At 38.2% G+C, this 19,906-nt stretch overlaps 3 protein-coding genes and 1 long non-coding RNA gene across 5 annotated transcripts; 2 read left to right on the top strand and 2 right to left on the bottom strand.

Moving 5' to 3' along the window:
- Positions 1-1,618: 1,618 nt before the first annotated feature.
- On the top strand, positions 1,619-9,113 carry LOC110061352 (protein FAM204A-like). Of its 2 annotated transcripts, none has more exons than XM_089290548.1 (5): positions 1,619-1,855; positions 3,577-3,670; positions 3,955-4,066; positions 4,814-4,934; positions 6,397-9,113. In XM_089290548.1, exons 1-5 carry the CDS (start codon positions 1,748-1,750, stop codon positions 6,634-6,636), a joined length of 675 nt encoding a protein of 224 aa, XP_089146674.1. In that variant the 5' UTR covers positions 1,619-1,747; the 3' UTR covers positions 6,637-9,113. The 2 variants fall into 2 exon arrangements, with proteins under 2 accessions (XP_089146674.1, XP_089146682.1); XM_089290556.1 differs by having other exon boundaries at positions 4,817-4,934.
- Positions 9,114-10,171: 1,058 nt separating this feature from the next.
- LOC110061277 (protein phosphatase 1 regulatory subunit 3B-like) lies at positions 10,172-13,154 on the bottom strand. Its single transcript, XM_020768120.2, has one exon. It carries the CDS (start codon positions 11,282-11,284, stop codon positions 10,604-10,606), a length of 681 nt encoding a protein of 226 aa, XP_020623779.2. The 5' UTR covers positions 11,285-13,154; the 3' UTR covers positions 10,172-10,603.
- Positions 13,155-13,309: 155 nt separating this feature from the next.
- LOC110061315 (DNA replication complex GINS protein SLD5-like) lies at positions 13,310-19,903 on the bottom strand. Its single transcript, XM_020768159.2, has 8 exons — positions 19,657-19,903; positions 18,582-18,668; positions 18,105-18,164; positions 17,831-17,884; positions 17,194-17,291; positions 16,514-16,602; positions 15,360-15,435; positions 13,310-13,700 (listed from the first exon to the last, which is right to left on the bottom strand). The coding sequence occupies exons 1-8, from the start codon at positions 19,768-19,770 to the stop codon at positions 13,604-13,606; spliced, it is 675 nt and encodes a 224-aa protein (XP_020623818.2). The 5' UTR covers positions 19,771-19,903; the 3' UTR covers positions 13,310-13,603.
- On the top strand, positions 14,757-17,834 carry LOC149118165 (uncharacterized). The gene is made up of 3 exons (XR_016207532.1): positions 14,757-15,278; positions 15,615-15,717; positions 17,351-17,834. It is a non-coding gene; the product is annotated as an uncharacterized LOC149118165 (long non-coding RNA).
- Positions 19,904-19,906: the final 3 nt, after the last annotated feature.

Below are 19,906 nucleotides of genomic sequence, written 5' to 3' on the forward strand. Positions count from 1 at the left end.
ATAGATATGTAAATATCTACGGCTTTTTTAAGTGGGGCATGAATATTACTTACTTTATTGAAAATATGGAGGAATCTGGAATAACTTTCATTTACTTCATTGCATTTGTAGATAGAATCCCAGCTCTCTTTTCGTAGATCTTCTTTGAAATTTTCATTTTCAAAACTCCGAAAGTCTCTGAATTCGAAATAGTCAGGAAAAGGACTAAATTTTAGGTCGTACAAAATAGTAAAGACTGGTAGATGATCCGCAATTTCAACAGCGAGGCTGCCTTTTGAGCAGGAAGTAGAAATATTTGTAAAGATATGATCAATGCAGCTTTGTGAATGTTCAGTAATACGTGTTTCTTCAAAGATCAGCTGATTGAATCCTTCTGATTGTATTAAATTAATATATTCCTTAGAAACACTTGTTTTTGTAAGAGTATTTATATTAGTGTCGCCCATTAGAATGCATTTTTTCTTAGCGAGAAAAACAGTGTAGAGTTTCTTCGAGTTTCTCTAAAAATTCTGGGTTTGAAAAATTTGGGAGTTTATAAATGACACCCACAATCATATCATTAGTTTCTATCCACAGGTTTTCAATTGAGTCTATTTTGAGGTCATTTCTAATTGAGAAAGAATAGCCTGATCTGACATACAAAGCAACACCGCCACCTGTCGAAAAGGTGCGATTTTCAATAAATTGACCCTAAATTTGACAAAAACTAAGTTTCTTATTTTTATGCCCCGTCAAAAGGAAAGTTGCAATCGTTATCTACCACTAACTGTAGCAAACGTTCATTTAGAGAAGTCCTTTTGTGTAAAATATCTTGGTCTGTATTTTGATTGTCACCTTACTTGGCATGACCATATTGACTACATATGTGGCAAAATTAGCAAAAATATAAATATAATGGTTAAGTTGAAACATTATGTATCAAATGCAACACTTATTAGTGTGTATTATTCTCTTATTTATCCTTACCTTACCTATGCTTGTACACTTTGGGGAAATAATTATAACGTTCCATTGTCTCAAATCGTAAAATTACAAAACAAAGCGGTTCGTGTTATAAATGATGTTCCTCTAATGGAATCAATAACTCCACACTACTCATCCTTGGGCTTTCTGAAATTTCCTGATATTGTTAAACTGAACACGTGTATGCTTTTTTATGATTATTTCCACCATGATAAGTTTCCTAATTTACCTGTTTCCTTAGTATCTGAACTACGTAATTACAGTACCCGTAGTGCATCATCCAACCAAGCTGCAATACCTTCATTTCGAACTAATCTTGGGAGATTTTGCCTCAGCGTTATTGGAAGTTTCTTTTGGAATAATATTCCGCAATCCATTACAGACAAACCATCTAAAAAATGTTTAGAAAAGCACTTTTACGCTGGTACCTTGCTCAATACTAATGAGAACATTCTCTCTTTACAACTTTCTGAGCGAAATGCTGACGGTGATTTGCAGTAATTTGTTTTAAAGTAAGGGCATATCTTTTTTTTCTGAACTAATCTCCATGTATAGATTGCTTTTGCACCATTTTCTGTCCATGGCATTAGTCCCAATCGCCGGTAACCCTCCTACTCCATGCAGAGAGTCATCGTAGAGTTTCATGCGTGACGACCAAGACTGAGCAGTCAGTCAGCACGGTCGTCGTTCAGCGGATTTTAAACATGGCGCGCAACATGGAGGAAGCGTCGGGGGAAGCATACCCTGTGGAGGGCGAAACGAAGTGATTTGATTTGCGTTGTAAATGTATTCAACCGTTCCTCCTCCACAACAAGGTACTTCTGGCATTGAATGTGACGGTGGAAAAGAGAAAGAAGGTCCTCCACGTGGAATATCGGATGAAAAATGGCAGGTAAGCAAGCTCTACATGAACCGGCCTTATCACTTGATGAGGCCGGTCATCAAGCTATCACGGCAAATTTCAGCTTTGGTTTAAATTTCATCCCGGTGAAGGGACAGGAATTTTGTTGCAATTACATGTCGAATTTCAACCCCGGCTGAAATATAGTCTTGGGCGTTAAACATTAATATTGGCACCGTTTCATTGAAAACACAATCACCGCATATACTATTTCCATCACTTATACTTTGATATTTCAATACTACCACTCTTTATGATATGGTCCCAGAATAAAGGTATCACACAAATGCCCAATCATTAGTGAACAAGTTATATATATATATATTTTAATTATATATAACAGGTTACCCTAGCAACGGTACAACCTAGTATATCTATTAGAAACACTCTTATTTTTATCTTCAAGTGCTTATAACTCAAAAACGAGCTTGGTGACCCCCATTTTTTGTATTATAGAATTGAGATAAGCATGATCAGAGCAATTCTGTCTTCAAACACTTAAAATTTATGGAAAATGTATAGTGGCTCTGAAGCTCCTAGACAGATTTTTTTTTTAACTTGGCAAAAAGCTTTTTATTTTATTTGATCACTTTTAAATTGGTTTTGGTTTCATGAGACTCAATTGAAAACTGCCCTATGTGCTAATCCAATTTTGGGCCATTTTGAATTCTGTTGTTTTAAATAGCTATTATGGGATGCTTAGGGGACAAATATATACCAATTTGCCCCTTGAGCATCCCATAATAGCTATTTGAAACTTACAATAGAATTCAAAATTGCTGCTGTAATGCTGAAAAGGTCCATTTTCTATTTCTCGTGATTACCGACCCCATTACTCCCTCCACTCTGTCCAGTTACTTTAAATATGAATTTTGATCTGGGCTGAAACCTTTTCTCCTTAATAGCAGCCAACTCAGAACCCCTGTGCATGACTGTGGATTGTGTATAATCTTTTCTCTTGTCTATTGTTGATTTGTATTCTTTTACATTATTAATCCAGCTGTTTGTGTGAATAAAAATTGTTGTTGTTATTCCAGTGTGGGATTAAATTGCATTTGGCTCACATGGGCTGAGAAACTTCGCTGGAATTTAGAACCTGGGCTGAATTTCAGTTTTGACTGAATCTTTGTCCATGTAGTCGCCAACTTCATTTGAGGAGGACTTGTTTCAGAAGCTGGGCTGAAATCTCAACCATCCTAACCAGACTGAAACTTCAGCGTGATTGAAATTCTCCTTGTTTATCCCCTTGGGCTTAGTACAGAATAGGGTAGATTTTTACGTCTATGTGACATCAATTTTTCATCTAATGCATGCCACTCAACTTAGCCAAAGGTCATCATCATTATCATCGTCATCTTGTCCTCTTTGTCCCATGGGGGGCATAGGGCGTCCTCAGTCTCCTTCCACCTCTGTTGGTCTTGAGGCGCACTTTTGGCCTTGCACCAACTCAAGTTGGCATCCGTCAGGTCTTTCAGGATGCTTCTGCACCACGTGATTCTCGGTCTGCCATGTTTCCTTGTGCCTGGTGGATCCCAGTCTATCACGTGGCACGCTATGTTCCTCTTACCCCGCCTTAGTTTATGACCAATCCATTTCCAGCGTCTTCTCTTAATGGTGGTGCTAATAGGCTCTTGACCGGTTCTTAAATATTTTCAAAGTTGTTTTCTTGGCCATTGTTTTGACTTCTGCACGATATTTTTGTACTATAACAGAAATTTCAGCAATTGAGAGAACGTAGAATCAAATGCTGCAAGCTTTCAACAGAGAAGAGACTTAAAGACATAAAGAAGAAAGCAACAAAATCAGGTATTTGAATAATTGACTGCGAATGAGCAGCAATATTCTTAACTCTAATACAAGAAACAGAGATACTTTACAGTCTCTAAGATGACAGAATTTTCTTTCAGCTTGACAAAAGTGAGACACTGAAAAATCCCTTGTAACAATGATATTATCATTGATATAGCCATATTTTGATAATTGGCAATAAAGTTGATAGTTAACAGTTACTTGTGATAATAAAGTTAACAGTTACTTGTGATAGGCCAGATTTAGAGTTCTCGCCTTATGATGAATTTCTATTTTTAAAGTTTTGGATAACCTGACAAGTGATGTGGAAATTGCAGTACTTCGTGACCAAGGTGTAATCCAGCAAGGACACAATAAACACAAACCAAACAAATCATCCCATCAACTAGAAAAGTAAGTTCAGAGAATGTTATTACAGTAATTAAATATGATATATAACTAATCTTCCAAATGAATAGACTGTTAGCAGTCTCTCTTTTGCTAAAAAATCCCCAGGGAAGAATGCATGAACAGAGACCAGTGGCAAAGCCCTAAGCCATGAGTAGCACAGTTGTCAAAAGATGAGCGTTTGTTTGGATTTGTGTTCTTCCAACGCAGATCTTTGAGCAAGAGGGGCTGCTTGCAGTCTACCCAATGAATTTGACTACCAAAATAACAGACCTCATCACAGTTTTCAATGCCATCTTGACAGGTAGGCAAAGCGGTCAGAAATTACAGTGTTGTATGGGAATCCGATGGCAAATAACTTTTTCCAAAATTGAATTTTACACAATTTGTGAATCAAAATGCTAAAATACTAAGTTTGAAGGGTGTAGCTTGGCTAGAAGATGCTCAGTTAATTTTTATTTTTCTCCATACATTTGTCTGCAATTTTTTTCCTGTGAACCGCGTCTAGACGTTCATCTTCCCAGCCAAATTTTACAGACAAATGTATGGAGAAACCAACTGCTTGCAGAGTAATGTTTTGGCAGTAACTTCTGTAATAATTATTGTAGGTTACAACTAGTCAGAGTGAATTTGAATGTACTACAAGTTAATATACAAGGTTATCAATAGTTTTAAAACTATGAAGGACTTGATAGTAGTCCTGAAATTTATCTTTGGCAATCAACATTTCACTAATTTTATATGTCTGAATAGTAGAAATAAAGCCACAAAGGGTTATGAAAAGAGGTGGAATGAACTTCAACAGTACTTTGACTCTGAGCCACATCTGAAAGAACCTGGAACATCTTCACACCACCCTGGACCTACTCCTAAGGTGATTATCACTTGACTTGATTCTACTCTATCAACTATTGTATGACTGTATACATATGTAGGAGGTCATCTGTGTACATAGCCCAACCCATGCCAGGCGGAAGTTTGAGGACACTGCAAACTAGCTGCCCAGAGGAAGGGCAACCTCTAACCCCCACCCCTCCCCCACCTGCATCCTCTCCCCTCTTAACCCATTTCATGAAATCTTGGACCCACTTCTAATGTATAGCAGAATTCCAATGTGTTGCAGTACATATATATAAAACTCCCTGGGTACCAGATTTAGCCTATTTCCACATTAGAGATTCTGATGATTGTTAGGGAAAGGGACATTTGAAAGGTCAGGCTGTAGAAAATCCTATTTTTCTCAAAATGTTTGTAACTAACATCATATGATAACGAAAGAAAAAATTTTAAATCCTGGAAAAGTGATGTTCATACAGAAAAAAACGTTTAGTTTGTGTTATCGCTAGAGTCATTTGACACGTAGATTGAGGAACTCGTAAACCTTGTACACTCCTCGTAAACTCTGAAAGTCTCACCCACACAAAAATGCATGGGAGAGGGCAAAACTGGCCAGGAAAGATGTGAAGGATCAGGATATTTTTCTAGGGGAGGGCAAGGGTATGGAAATATTGGGTTCCTATATTTGGAATGGCATCATAAATTTATTTGGTATGCTTAAAGTGTCTATACAGCCAACAGGGTTCTTTTGCTGTTTTGGTATCTCTATAACGTGTAAAAGGGTATTCTAAGAAAAAAATTGGAATGCGACATTTTAACGCCCAAAGAGTTAACTTTAAAGTTCCTGCTTCAGCCACGCCCAATGAAGTTGGCCGTGAGTCAGTGCAAAAAAAAAAAAGAGTCTGGGTTTCTGAATGAGTTGTGATGCCAAGTCAGGAATTGCCAAATCCTTGTAGTTCAGGTCACTGTTGTTTCAGTAGCGGTTAGGAGTTTTCATCGACAAAAAGCAAACAAACCAAAGTTGGTGAAACAATGCAGTCGTCAATCAAGCGAAATAAGAACATGAAGCTTTGAGATGTTCCTGAAGTGATGTCATTCATCACCAGTCTTTCATTATGCTGTCAACTTCATTGGGCGTGGTCTAAGCAGGAAATTTAAAGCTTGCTTTCATGGCAAAAAAGCACCAGAATTAATTTTTTTTGGTTTGAATACATTTTTAGATGTTATAGAGATACCAAAACCACAAAAACCCTGTTGGCCGTATAGACACTTTAAGATAAATTATTTTGCAAGAGTTTTTTAAAGGGGGTTTATATCTAACACGGTTTTTGTTTTTGGGGGGATATACTGTGAAGTGGGAGTACCTTAATATTACAAGGTGGGTGGGTCTTTCAGCTTCAATTTTACTTTCTTGTTGCCTCCCTCATGGGGTAAGAGCTGTGCCTTAATTGCCACCTCTTCTGAAACCATTTACTCACAGGATTATATTTTGTCCTAAGGATGATTTAGAAGAAAGGTTGGAGGTTGCAGTCAAAGGGAAGAGGTTTAAAGTGGCAGAAAAACTCAACAAGCAATTGATGCAGCATGACTTTGCAGTAAAAGTAGCTCAAGCTGTTGAATGTAGAGACTATGCAAAGAGAAAAGCAGCTGATGAGGAAATAGCTAAGAAAAGAAAAAGATCTAAGCCACACTGGGCATTTGAGCAGAAGGCAAGATGGGAAAGTAAAGGAAACATGTAGAAATTGCATGTAACATGTTTGTGCAAAACTGGAGGATTAAGCAACCCTCCTGAGACAGAGCAATGGCTTTAACCTTAATAGCCCCAGCATATCAGAAGAAAGCAGGGGGGCATAAGGGAGGTCACAAAACCATGTACAAAAACATTTAAAACAAAAAACAAAAAAACAATAGTGCATCAAAATTTCCTAAATACCAAAACCGTAGTTACAAAATTTAATGTGGTACATGTCCTCATCAGTTCTTCAGGTTCCCCATTTCATTAGACATGCAACCTTATTTATTTAGCCAATGAAAAAACCTTGATGTTTACAACTTCAACAGGGCAAACCACTCATAGACAAATGTTGCACAAGGCATGCTTTCCAATTTTTTTTTTGTGAAAATTTGCCAAATGCTATTTTTCAAGCTCTAATATCCCGAACACAAGCTTGGAACACCAATGTTTTTAGTCGCAATTCAATTGAAACAGCAGTACATTATGAAAACTGCAAACTGCTTAGCCTTACAAATCTGTAATTATACCGCAGGTTAGAATAACAATGGCCGCAAAACTGCACCAAAAATAATGCAAAACTACATCACCCAAACTCCTTACACCCCCTCAGAAAGGAAACCACATACAGCTCTGGAAATTGGCCATATATAGTTGCCAGTAAGGAAATGCCCTCAAGGGATTTTAATTTAATGGGGGTAGTAAGAGCTCTTTACGTCAGTAAACTGATCAAGCTTTACTGTCTGGGTCAAAATGGACTCTCTGGATCAGAATGTCTGAATAATTTGAATTTAAGCCTGTTCTAGTGTTGAATTCTTAGACCTACTCTAAATGGTTCACTTTGAAAGTGAAGAAATTCTCTACACATTATATTGGGTAATTAAGGCTAGGTCAAAACTGACAGAAACAAGAAGAAATAACAAAGCAACTTTACCACCCTATTTATATATACATTGGTAGGGAAAAATATTTGGATGCCATGCCAAATGACTGTACAAAATGAAATTGTTCCCAAAGTGGATTTATATCTTCTTCAGGTAAATTAAATAACACAGAACATAAATTTATTTATATACATCGGATTGTTATCTTACGATTTGTTCTCTCATGATTTAAGTCGTTAAAGCTTTGTCAAGAATGTGTGTATGGCATGTGTGTGCCTGTTGTAAGGGTGATGAAACTTGTTGGTTGTTAATGTACTGTTTGCTTATTGTTTGTGTACACCCAAACCAGACAAATTTAATATTTTTGACCAAAAAAAAATAAAAGAAATAAATAATAAAACCGATAAGAAACATTATCTTTATTCACAAAAATACAAAACCTAATTTAAACATGTTTTAATATCTCACAGAGATTGAGAAGTTTGCATCATATAACTTGCTAAAATAGCCATGCCATGACTGTTTCACACAGAAACATTCACCTTGCACATGCTTCAGATATTTCAGCATCTTTATGTGTGGTTTACGTGATCAGGTCACGCATGGTTTAGCAGTCTTTGCACATGTTGCTGACCTTTACAATAATCATTAACAGATGCTATTATCCTGAAGAAATAGAGTGTGTATAATTTAGGCATTCTAAGGAATTAATCAAGAAAAACAAACAAGCAAACAGAAGCAATGGGTCTTTATAATTTGCCCAGAAAAGTGTACAATATTTAATTTTCTATTCTTCAGTGCCTTGCATGCAATATTTCTACTGAAGCTGTCCATCGGGAAACTGTCAATTAAACATCTTATATACTAGTTTTGATTTGGTAGATCTGGAATTTATGAGTGACCCAAGAGGCTCTTCTGTATATTAGTTGAGTAGATGTTGTTTGTGTAATAATACTTGCACCTCCCCTGCCAATTAACAGGTATTGATACTTGTGAATGTGCACATAAGTTGCTATTTTCTGTATTTTTTTTTTGAGGGGGAAGGGGGTATATCCCACTAGCCCCTGAGAACATACTTGATACAAAATATTATTTTTTTTAGTGAAGAGAAAATAACTTTCTAGTGTGTGAAGTGCTGCAGTCATGATATACTGGATGTATGACGTGATAAGCAATGGCATAAGAGTTTCAACACAGATATTGGAGTCCATCAAGGGAATTGTTATTTGTATATTGGTCACGACCTACACGCATGAGCAGATATACTGATATAGAGCTCAAGATCAATGTTCTTTTTTATGTGGATTATGTTATAGGTAAAGATATTCTTGTCAAGAGATAAGAAAGCAAACAAATTTGGACACTCAGCAAATTCAAACCTAGCAAATCATAAATTTGAATCCTTTTGCTGTAATGTAGTGTGAAAGGGGATTCAAATGTCTGTTTCATGTCCCAGTATTGGCTACCTCATATTTTCACGTGGGTATGTCGTGGCTCAGTTATTTAAGGGGTTCATTACAACACATTAAACAGGGAAGATTCTTCAGGATTTGGTAATTTGTAGATCACTACTAATAATTAAAAGAAAGCTATCAAGGACTATTATTGTACAACATATCTGCCCTTGCCATAAAGCTTTACATACTTGTAAGGCTGTATGACACAGACGTCGAAAGGTAGAGGTAGAAAATGTCTAGAGTTAGAAAATCAATTTACATGCTGTATGCTTATGAGATATCGCACTGCCTTTATATTTTTAGCGTGCTAAATTTCATCCAAACTAAATTTTAATAAAATTTTCCACAAATCAATGAGCAACTGTGAAGAAAACCCAAAAAGAGAAAGTGAGACAAAATTGTTATATGGTTTCATTCCTACGACAATATTCTTCAGACTATCCAGACTACCATTTAGACAAGTTGCATGGTAGTCTCCTGTGCAAGATTTTTCTGGAAAAGGATTACATGAAATTTGGCAAAATGCCTTACTTGATTGGTCAACTTTCTCTGAAATGTCTGAATCGTTTGATGGACTTGTCTCATAAATTACCTAGAAGGCTGCCAGTACATCAAAAGCAGGGTTTTCATCAAAAGATTGAGAAAGAAATTCAGACTTTATACTCCCAACCACAATAGGATAGCTCCTATTTTAACTTTGTGGTCCATACTAGCCAACTGAACAAGGAATTAGTTTTCAGTGTGGTGAATCTACGCGCTCATCACAATTTTCTAACGCAAAATCTGACATAGACTCCAAAAAAACCCAAACAAGTTGTCAGACTTGAACTACCATGATTTGTTGTGTGTTTTGATCAATTATTGTTGCTCTACAATACCGTATTCCCAGGTGAGGAGAAATCGTTGTCCCCATTACTGTGCCTAAAATAGAACTTGCATTTAGTCAATCACAGTTCTCAGTTTGACCAGATAATTGGAGCGCGACAAATGTACGCACGGAAACTCTACACTGTACCAAAGGTTCTTTTGATTCTAAATTTTGGACTGTAAAATTATGTTCACTTATACCATACACAGTACCTAAACTTTGTGACGCTTGTGTGCGTCTAAACTTTGTGACGCTAGTGTGCGCGTTTCAGCGAAAATATTGGGTTGCATGCAATGAAACAAGCAGGGAACAATCAAAACCTCAAGTCCAATATACAAAAAAATAATTTTATTGTCTTCGTTTCACCACAAAATGAAAAAATTCCAACAAACTTGCCAACTCGATAACGCTTTTTCACTCTAGAGAAATTCTTCTTTCGTTAGAAACGAAACACGTAGTTACAAGTACGAGTTATGTCTGTATAAAAGTCAACCCAAATGAGAAATAACGATAAGACGACTTACACCGCTTATGTTCTTAAACACCCAACATATAAAGTCGGTCAGTTATCACACAAATACATCAGCACTGAAACAATTTAGTTCTCTATGAAATTTGCCTTTAGTCTATGGTTACAGAAGTTGACAACAGGCAAACCATCCTTCATAATTCCAATAAATTAAAACTGAATGTTCGATTTTAATTTCGAAGCCCTCGTACAAAAGAGGAGTTCTATATTTAATACCTGCCGTTTATGTTACAGCACTAGAATCTAAGACCAACATATCTGTTTTGCAAATATGCGTAACCGTTCAAACTGTTCCTATTATTGTAAACCCATTCTCGCGATTTCCATTGGTTTGACGAGTAGCACATAACCCGATAATTATCTCCACTGTTATTGTCCCAAAATTCGATTCCATGAACCTTGTAGCACACAGCAAACTCCACTTTGCAGTCTTTAATGAGAGTTGACGGCAACGCGATCTCGAATGAGAAGGTGTCCGTGAATCCGGCGTGGGAACCATTAACGTATTGACAAACGACATCGCGATAAGTTGACCAGCCGTCCGTTGTGTACCGTATGGTTATTCTCTTCTCGAAAGCTAAATTTCGAACTTTTACCGTTCCGAACATACCAAAGTCCCGCAAAATAATGTTTTCTAAAGATACATTTAGCCCGTTTAGTCTTTCATGGAAGTCTCTTCTTTCAACCGGCGGTGTAAAATTTAAAAGCCTCGCTCTCTCCTCGCAAAAAGACCACTTTCGCTTCGACAAAAATCTCGCCGTTGGCGCAGGTTGCGGTAAATAAACTACAGAAACGAGAGAAAGTCCCATCGAATCTGCAAAATGAACCTTTTTGTCTTTCTTGTGGAGGTCCGAGTCACTCTTCCTGCAGGAATTGAATTTGACCACACAAGACTTTAAAGACGGTGTTGGAGGCATAATTCCTTGTGTGACTTCTCAGCTGTGCGTGGAAATGCGATTTCTTGTGAGAAATTTAAAAGACAGTTCCTACACCTCTCAGGCTTCCTCCAGCGATAACCAGCAGAATTTTGGAATGCTTTCTAACCAACTCCTTTACTCCTTCTCGCTTCGTGTCCACTACAAATTTGCACAGAAATCTTTTCGTTATTGTTGTTATATAAGTCGACTTATAATCTCGTCACGTGAAGCTTGTCAAATAACAAAGAAACTAACCAATCAGCGCGCCCTTCCGATCGACAGGATCACGTGAAATCAACGGACGACTGCATTGTATGTGGAAATCTCTCCGCGTGCTACGATTCACTAGAGTGAAAATTAAACACGCTTTCAACAAGGCTTTAGACGCTTTCAGGAATTTGCCCTATTTTTGTCTTTTAACAAACCTACGCTTTTCAACGCGCAAAGTATTTCCTATTTTTGTGGTTAGAAGATCATACAAGTATCATCAAAATGAAATTCGAATGATTTTTCCTGTTCCTGACGTTGTCACGAAGTCACGCGCAGATGTACGTTACTCTACGAAGTAGCGCTTTTCATTGCGTTTCAGTTATTCGGACCGCGCAGTATGTTCTATATTTTGGTTTAAAGATTTTACAAGTATCATAAGATTCTAATGATATTTCCTGTCTTTCTAAAACTTTCCACGGTGTTGTCACGAAATCACGCGCTCAAAAGAAAATAAAAATGATGAAAAAATGAAATAACCTCGTCTGACCTTCAAAACTTTCTCAAAACTTCTTACCCTACGCGTTGCATTACACGGAGAAAACCTTGTGCTCATCGTTAGCTTCAGACATGAAGGAACCACGAGTTTCGGATATCTGAAGAAATTTTAGTCACGGTGACGTTTCTCATATGAGCTGTTCTTGCACAACTGCGAACATTTTATTGCCCTGTTTGAAGAAAGGTTTTATCGAATGAATTAAAAATTTGTATCAGGATATTTATTCGTGACCTTTTTGCGCATTTTTGGTACTTTCTGACGTCTTGAAGTTGATTTTTCCGAGCAGGATGTGTGATGTATGTAAAATAGAGTTCCTTTTCCTGGGACTCCGTCGAAAGTTCAAAAGTTCAATATCACTTCAGGGGCTCAGCACGTGCACAGTAGTATTCGCGTTCTCGACACGTAGCCTGGGTTTAATCATTTCAGGCCACCCGCGACGACAACAGTTTGAATGATGAATTCTGGGATACCGGAGTCAGCAGAGAGGGCAAAGTCAATACAACATAATCCCGACTCAGGTGATGCTCAGTAAATTCTCGACACGCCAAAGGACTGAAGCAGAAGACATAAAAATACCGAAATTACGCTACCTAAAACCTACTTTGCAGAGAAAACATAATTTGTAAGCCGTATTTCACTTTCAGTCGCTTGCCAGAAGTACAAATAAGCCATTTAGCTGGTTAGCTGCTCCGTCGGGAACGGCGACGAAATAATTATCCACCCGTCCTCCTCCCCCACCCCCTACCATCAAGAACTGGTGAAGATCGTACTTCGCACCTCCATCCCACTAAAATATTTCTATCCTTGGAGAGGTCAGTAGAAAGTCAAATCCCCCGGGGGGGGGGGGGACTGCCATATATAGGCTATATAGGTATGTGCCGCTGTGAAGGATATGGTTTTCAAGCAGTTTACTCTTGGATAAGGTATATAAATCAGAGCGTTTGGGTCTAGAATAGGGTATCATTTTTCACAAAACTGACTAGTTGGTTGACGATTTTATCTAGACTAAGGAAACCAGGAATTGCCACTCAAAAATATAAAAAAATCAAATCAGCAAGTTTAAATTTACGCAAATGAGCCTGAACAGTGTCGATAGATGGGAGATTTGGGGAGTTTACTCTAGTATAGGGTAGCAAAATTCAGCTGAACTAGCTCTGGTATAGGCTAAGGGTTCCAGGGTCCCAGCGGCACATCCCCACCCAGAAATTCCCAAAGTACCTCCCCCGGGGTCAAATCTTCGAAAGCAATGACAGCGGAAGTTTACATTAACGAGTGTTTTTAGTCTAGTTTTTGTTTAAGCATCCTTCGCACTGCTTTCGTTCGTTTGACTTTCTCCCCAACCAACTATCTGTTCCTGGGTCTCCAAGGATGCAAAGTTTCTTAATGAGGGATTAAAAATACTATTCGTGCCGTTTAGCCAAGAAACAGCCGAAACCTAGCGTCAGTTTGTTCAGTAACTCGCATGTTTTACGGCCCAATTTACCAGGGTCCCACATTTTAGCGAGCTATACACACACAGCAACCCATCACAGACATGCAACGAACTCCAAATGTCATAGAAGAGACACGGATCCGTTGCTAAGAAGAGGTGCTATAGCGCTGTAGCGCATGATGTGTTGTGCTCCGCTCTCCAAGTCGATAGGATCCTCCCTGATCAAAAAATAAATAAATAAATAAATAAATAAATAAATAAAAATCGAGGATATAGTGAAAATAAACTTATGGACAAGGTCCAGGTTGTTCAAAGGATGGTTAACGCTCAGCTTGTCCCAAGCTCGCCGCGTGAGCTTGTGAGACGAAGTAAAAGAGGAGTTTGTTTAGGAAAACAGTAAAAACGCCTTCTCTTGCATCCTTTGTGTATTTCTTATATTACTTTGGAGGTGTATAAAGACGTAATGAGTTAATTTGGAATTGTGCACATCCGATTGATGGCGTTATCCATGCTTTGAGCAACTGAGTTTACAGACAGCGAGAAGGGGCGTGTATGAACTAACAGTTCAGAGTTCTTGACAAGGATCTCATTTGTGCCTAGCAACTTTCACGTGCACGTTGCAAACATGGCACGATTAGTATCAGAAAATTGACATGTAGAGCCCGGTCCTCACTTGCGATGCAAGCATAAGTATAAACATAAGAAACTTATGCACTAGTCGGGACGGCTGCGACATAAGCATAAGGGTCCAGTGAGGACGTCGTCAGCATAAGCATAAAGTGCTCGCTGATTGGCTGAACGTCTTTCGCTCATGCTTATTTTATACTTGTGCTTTTTTCTACCATGAGTACAATGTCTCCAGTTTCAAAGTAACACCTTTATCGTTGCAGTGATTGCCTTCTTACTTATAGCAATTCAACTCCCAGATACTGACTTTTAAAAAGAAACTCCAACCGAATGGAATAAAATTAAGCATAAGTTCACAAGTACGCATTGCGGACCTATTCATGTATACTTGTGCTCATCCTTGGGTCCCAACTGAGGATAGGTGCCTTCTAAATTATTTCAAATTGTTATCCTGTTCACATTTTATTTTTTTGCCCTAAAACAGGAGAGACAAATTTAACAATTACAGTTCTTGTTTAGTTAAAATTTATTATGTAGCGCAGTCCTTATTTGATAGGAAACTGGTTAAACTGTTATTTGGATTCTTCAATACATTACACTGCACATGCGTGACTAGGAGCAGTGCCACACACCATGCGTAAGAACACAAATTGATGTGAAAAAAGTTTTAATTCTTATTTTTAGTCAGAGGCAACTGGCTATCCTCCTGCAGTAGACTAACGTTCATGTTAACAAGAACACAAATTCCCCACTAAAATGAACCACTTGTGTGTAAGTTTGATTGGTTTATAATAAGACAGCATAACTGCTCTCTTGCAGAATAGAAAACGCGGCTAACCTTTAATTTTGTTGAGTCAGGAATCTTATGTTTTTTTTCTCTGCAGACGATTCACATTTTCGATTCGCAAGGTCAAAAGACCAAATCACATTTAGTGCAAAAATCCTGTTCTTAGTGAGCGTCGGCAAAAGAACAGCTACCGGTTACATCGCTGGAATCGGTTTGCAATGCTTTCGAGTGGTATACCATGGAATAACCCACGAGTCACACTTGTATTTTCTTGGTATACACACAAGCCTTTATACCAAGTCATAGAAAATACGGTGGCCAACACAACCAATGCGACAAATGCCCAGCGCCTGCGGACGATGGACAAGTTTAGTGCAATAGAGTTGAGTATACAATGATTCTCCTGTATTCTTACTGGCTGTGTTTTTTTCTATGACATGGTGTAAATATCAATAATACATACTCAGGGTCAATCATGACCTGCTCCTGATTTTCCAGAACCTTTAAAAACACATATTTGTCCATGTTTGGCCTAGGAACTGAAAAGAAAACATGAAAGAAAAATCTGAAGTTTATGCACAGAGGGAGTACATGTATAATGAAAACAGTGCACAATCAAGTTGTATTGTAGCTAATATTGGAAGCACGGTGGTCTAACAGTCAGGGTGTTGGACCTAAGGTTATGAAGTCAACTGTGTGATTCCTTCTATTTCCCTAGATTTTTTTTCCATGGGTATAAATTAATCAGTATTCTCTGAGCATCTCCTCTCCACCATGGGTGACTGCAAATCACTCGGGAAAATTATGTGACAAAATACAAGGTGAGTTCAACTCTTTGACTGCACTGTGTAAATAGCCAATTGGTCAGCCTCCTACCAGTTGGAATTCTTAATAGTTCAAGTTCTATTTGTAATATTTGTTGATTTATTTACAGTGTCCCCAATTTGCATAACAGTGCTAATATATTTGACACTAAAGTTACATAACGTTATCAAGGACTAGCTTCCCATCCAAGGAGTACTAGTTTCCCTGATTCACAGATTGCTTCATGTTCAGGAAAAGCCAGGTTGTTGAGCAATCAGGTTTGAGACCAACAGGAATTGAGCAGTCTTTTATATAACAAGACACTACAGTCAAACCTTGATTATCCAGACTCGTTGGGACTAGACAAAATAGTCCGTATAATCAAGGGTCCGGACAATCAAAAATGTGAATATTAATGAAGAACAAAACTGTTAAATAAAGTAACATTTAATTGTGAAACAACACTTTTTAGTTTTACAAATGACTTGGAAAACAGTATGGTCTACTGTACATCTTAAACCACTCAACTCTGAGCCAGCAATCAGAACTCATTCAAGTGTTCTTCATTAGTTACGATGCGTGTGAGGGCTGCTTTTGCTCTTTAAAAGCAAAACAAACTTGCCTTTGACTGCACTTTCCAATGCTGCAGTTTTAAAAAGAATTTTGCTACGGTTCTTGATCATTACTAATAAATATTCATGACAAAATTGGGACCAAAGAAAAAGTCCGGATAATCGAGAAATCCGGATAATTGAGGTACGGATAATCAAGGTGCGATTGTACTTCTAAATGGCTAACTTGCAATGTGCTTACCTGATTTTTTTCTGTCTATGTTCTGCATGTTTGTTGGCATGTGTTGCAAAGCTAGGGACTTAAACAGACCCTCCATGTTATCAGCATACCTGGAATACCAAATGCTAAGATTATTAAGGATTACAAAAGCATATGAACATGTATGCCTTGCGATAGCCTAGTGTTAGGGTTATGGTAATACGATGGCCTAGGGATAGGTATTTTGGGCCTTTGGAAATTAAGGCAACCAAAAAATTGGGCATTAAATGAAATGAAATTACATTACCAGGGGTTTCATTATGGACTGCAAACTGAGCAAATTGACCAGCTGTGAGGACGATTTTGCCTGGCTGGTTTGACCATCTAGAGGAAAGATTTTCTTATAAAGAAGCTCAGTTCAAACCATTTTGCCCACTAGTGAAAACCAGTTGCCTTCCTGATGAAAATGTTAATGAAACCTCCTGCATTACTTCCTCCTCTCACCTCACTCTTCCCCTCATCCCATTGTTTTGCCCTCACTCCATTTTTCACACAGCTAGTTCATAACAAGAACAATCGCTACACAGGCTAGCACTGTGGTGGTCTTTCTGTATGTTTATTGCTGTGGGTTCTTTTGTGCTACTTGCAGTGCTTATTTAGACTCTGACAAAAAATCTAGCACCATTATTCCCCTCCAAAATGCCTATATTTTCAAAACTCACTCTTTAGCATACTGCAGCTCCTCTGGGGATAATCGTGAGGGTTCACTTTCTTCTCTTGCTGCCTCTTGTTCAAGAACATGGACAACATGCTTTTCAATCTAAGTAGGAGAAGATTGTATTGTAAAGCTTATTACTACAGTCAAACTTCTTCCAACAGCCAACTTGGGAACAGCAAAGTGGCCTTTGTAGAGAGGAGGACGTTATGGGGAGGTAGGAGAAATAGAGTTTTGTATACACCATTCTGAATTTCATCAGTCACTGATTGACTGGCCATTCTCAAGAGCTTTGTTTGGCAGTTGGGATGCACTTTAGTGGCCCTTGTCATTTTTTAGAGGAGACTGTTGTAGAATGGTTAAAATAAGAGTGAATGTATAGACCATCCACCTGACAAAAAAGTGGCCATTGTAGAGAGGTGGTCCTTAGTGGAAGTTTGACTCTGCATTTGCATTTAGTAGAGGAGGAGAGGGGAAAGTTTGTTACTAAATCAAGGAGCAAGGTTGGTCAGTCAGTCAGAGTTGGCCGGCCAGCAGGAATGGAATGGTCTGTTTGTCTGAGTCACACTCGGGGTTATATTTTTGCGACGTCATTAGTGTGCAACACTATACATGTTCACTCATCACTTTAAGAATATGTGAACCTTTTCTATCCTTGTCCTTGTGTAACTGCTAAGTACAAATCGTATTCTGTCAATCTACAAGAAAAGGATAGAGGCATTGTCAGTAACACAGGTATATATATCAGTTTATGGATTGTGAGCAGAATACCTTAAAAGATACACAGTACCAGTCTCCCTGTAAATAAGTCAGCCCTCCAAAACAGTAAAGACAATCTGATTTCGAGTTAATTGCATAGGTCAGAGACTGGATAATGCTAGTTCTCTTTTCAATAATTATATAATTATTATCACTAACCTCTAATTTATGCAATGAGGCTACAACATCTCCTTGTTTTACTTTCTTCAAATTTCCTTCCTGCAATGAGTCCAGATCATTAAAAACTGCGTAAATATGGCAAGATGCAGACACATCTAAGTGTAGTTAGATGGGGGTATTGATGGGTGATTCAAACTCAAACGAAAGACTCATGTTAGGCCATAGATAAAGGAAAGGGAATAACAAAGTTGCTTTAAGCCCATTCATGCCTTTACGATACTGTTTCCATTTGAAATGCATATTTCTTTATATATCTGGTTTGGCATTATTTTATACATACCTCTGTTTACATTTCTTTGTGGAAACAATGCTAGTCTTTTCCTTCAGGGTGTAGAGTGTATGTGGCTCTACTGACTTTGTCTTTTCAGTAGGGTGAGGGGAAGGGGCCTGCAGAAGAGGGGGAGGGTGAAGGGGATCATGAGGGGAGTGTAAATTACACTGAAATTCTAAACTTGCCATTTCTTTAATCTGATCCAGCATACACTCAACAAGATCTGCTTTGCTCTCCAAAAGTTCAGGAGCAAACTTTTCATTCATCCAAGCCTAAGGATAATATAAATCACAGGGTTAACATAGACCTAAGATGACTTTCCTAGAGAGATTATTCAGGTCTAGTGACTTTCTGTCTTTCATCACCTAACCAACTTCAACTTCGGGTAAACCTTGCACAACAGAATGATTTGATTTACTTGTAGTGCCTGGTGCACTAAGAACTGAGCATGCTTATTAGAGAGGGGGCGCTTAGTGCAGACAGGAATACCAGCTCTAATAGCCATAATGCTCAATATTATGTCCAGATGGGAAAGCAAACTTCATAGTTCATTCATCTAGTCAGTCTATTCTGTGTCAATGTCTTGATTGTTTCTTTTACTATGGGGACACCAATTTGTGGGGGGAGGGGGGGGGAGAGCACATCTTAGATGTAGGATGCTCATTGAAGAAGAGTGCTTAATCAAATCCTTATGGTAAATGACGCAAGCCAGGGTACCATTCTAGAACACAAAAATGACATCTAACACATAAAAATTAACTGATGCCATAGTATACTTTTCTGTCCTTCAAAAAATGACTTAGCCAGGCAAAGCGCCTGCTATGTCAAGGTTTTTGTTTTATGCATTGACCACTCAAATTTTTTCCGTAGGACTCTTCCCCTTCCTCCTCTCAGAAATTCCCAGCAGATTTTGAGAAACTTTGGACAAATTGACCTTGGTGGAGTTTGACAGTTCTTTTTTACTTTTCCTTTACTAATTTTATCCTGTGAATGTCTAGAAAGTTGGGGTATGGCCTTAAAGTGGCGCATTGGTACATAAATGCTGGCTTGGGGGATTGAAATTTGACCAGCTGAATATTCAAAAGATCAAATACCGGATTGAGTTTGAGTGATAAATGCTCACAACTGAATCACGTGTAGTGGCTGAGTTTTATATAGACAACTGTTTTATGTGGTAATACTAAAATTTCTGCCAAGGCATTCTGCAGTGACTCCAAAGAAAACTATACAAGTTACTGAATTAGACATAAAAAAGCTCACGTTTTCAAGTTGAACAAGAACCTCTGCAGCAGTGACCTCAATCTCTTCGTCGCTATCACCGCCTCCTGTGGCTTCTCCACTCATTAAAATTTCATCTCCTTTGCTGTGAGCCATTCTTATACAACAAAACTGGCGTTTACCTTTGTTCTCAAACTAGATATTTGGCTTTGAAACAGAAAGAAATTCAAGCAACAATGCCGCCATCGCCGCCATGTTGAAACTAAATTTGGCGCGAACCATTTTAGCGCCC

Source organism: Orbicella faveolata, unplaced genomic scaffold (assembly GCF_042242905.1).
Source record: "Orbicella faveolata isolate gen_17 unplaced genomic scaffold, um_ofav_v1 contig_1, whole genome shotgun sequence".
Taxonomy (NCBI): domain Eukaryota; kingdom Metazoa; phylum Cnidaria; class Anthozoa; order Scleractinia; family Merulinidae; genus Orbicella; species Orbicella faveolata.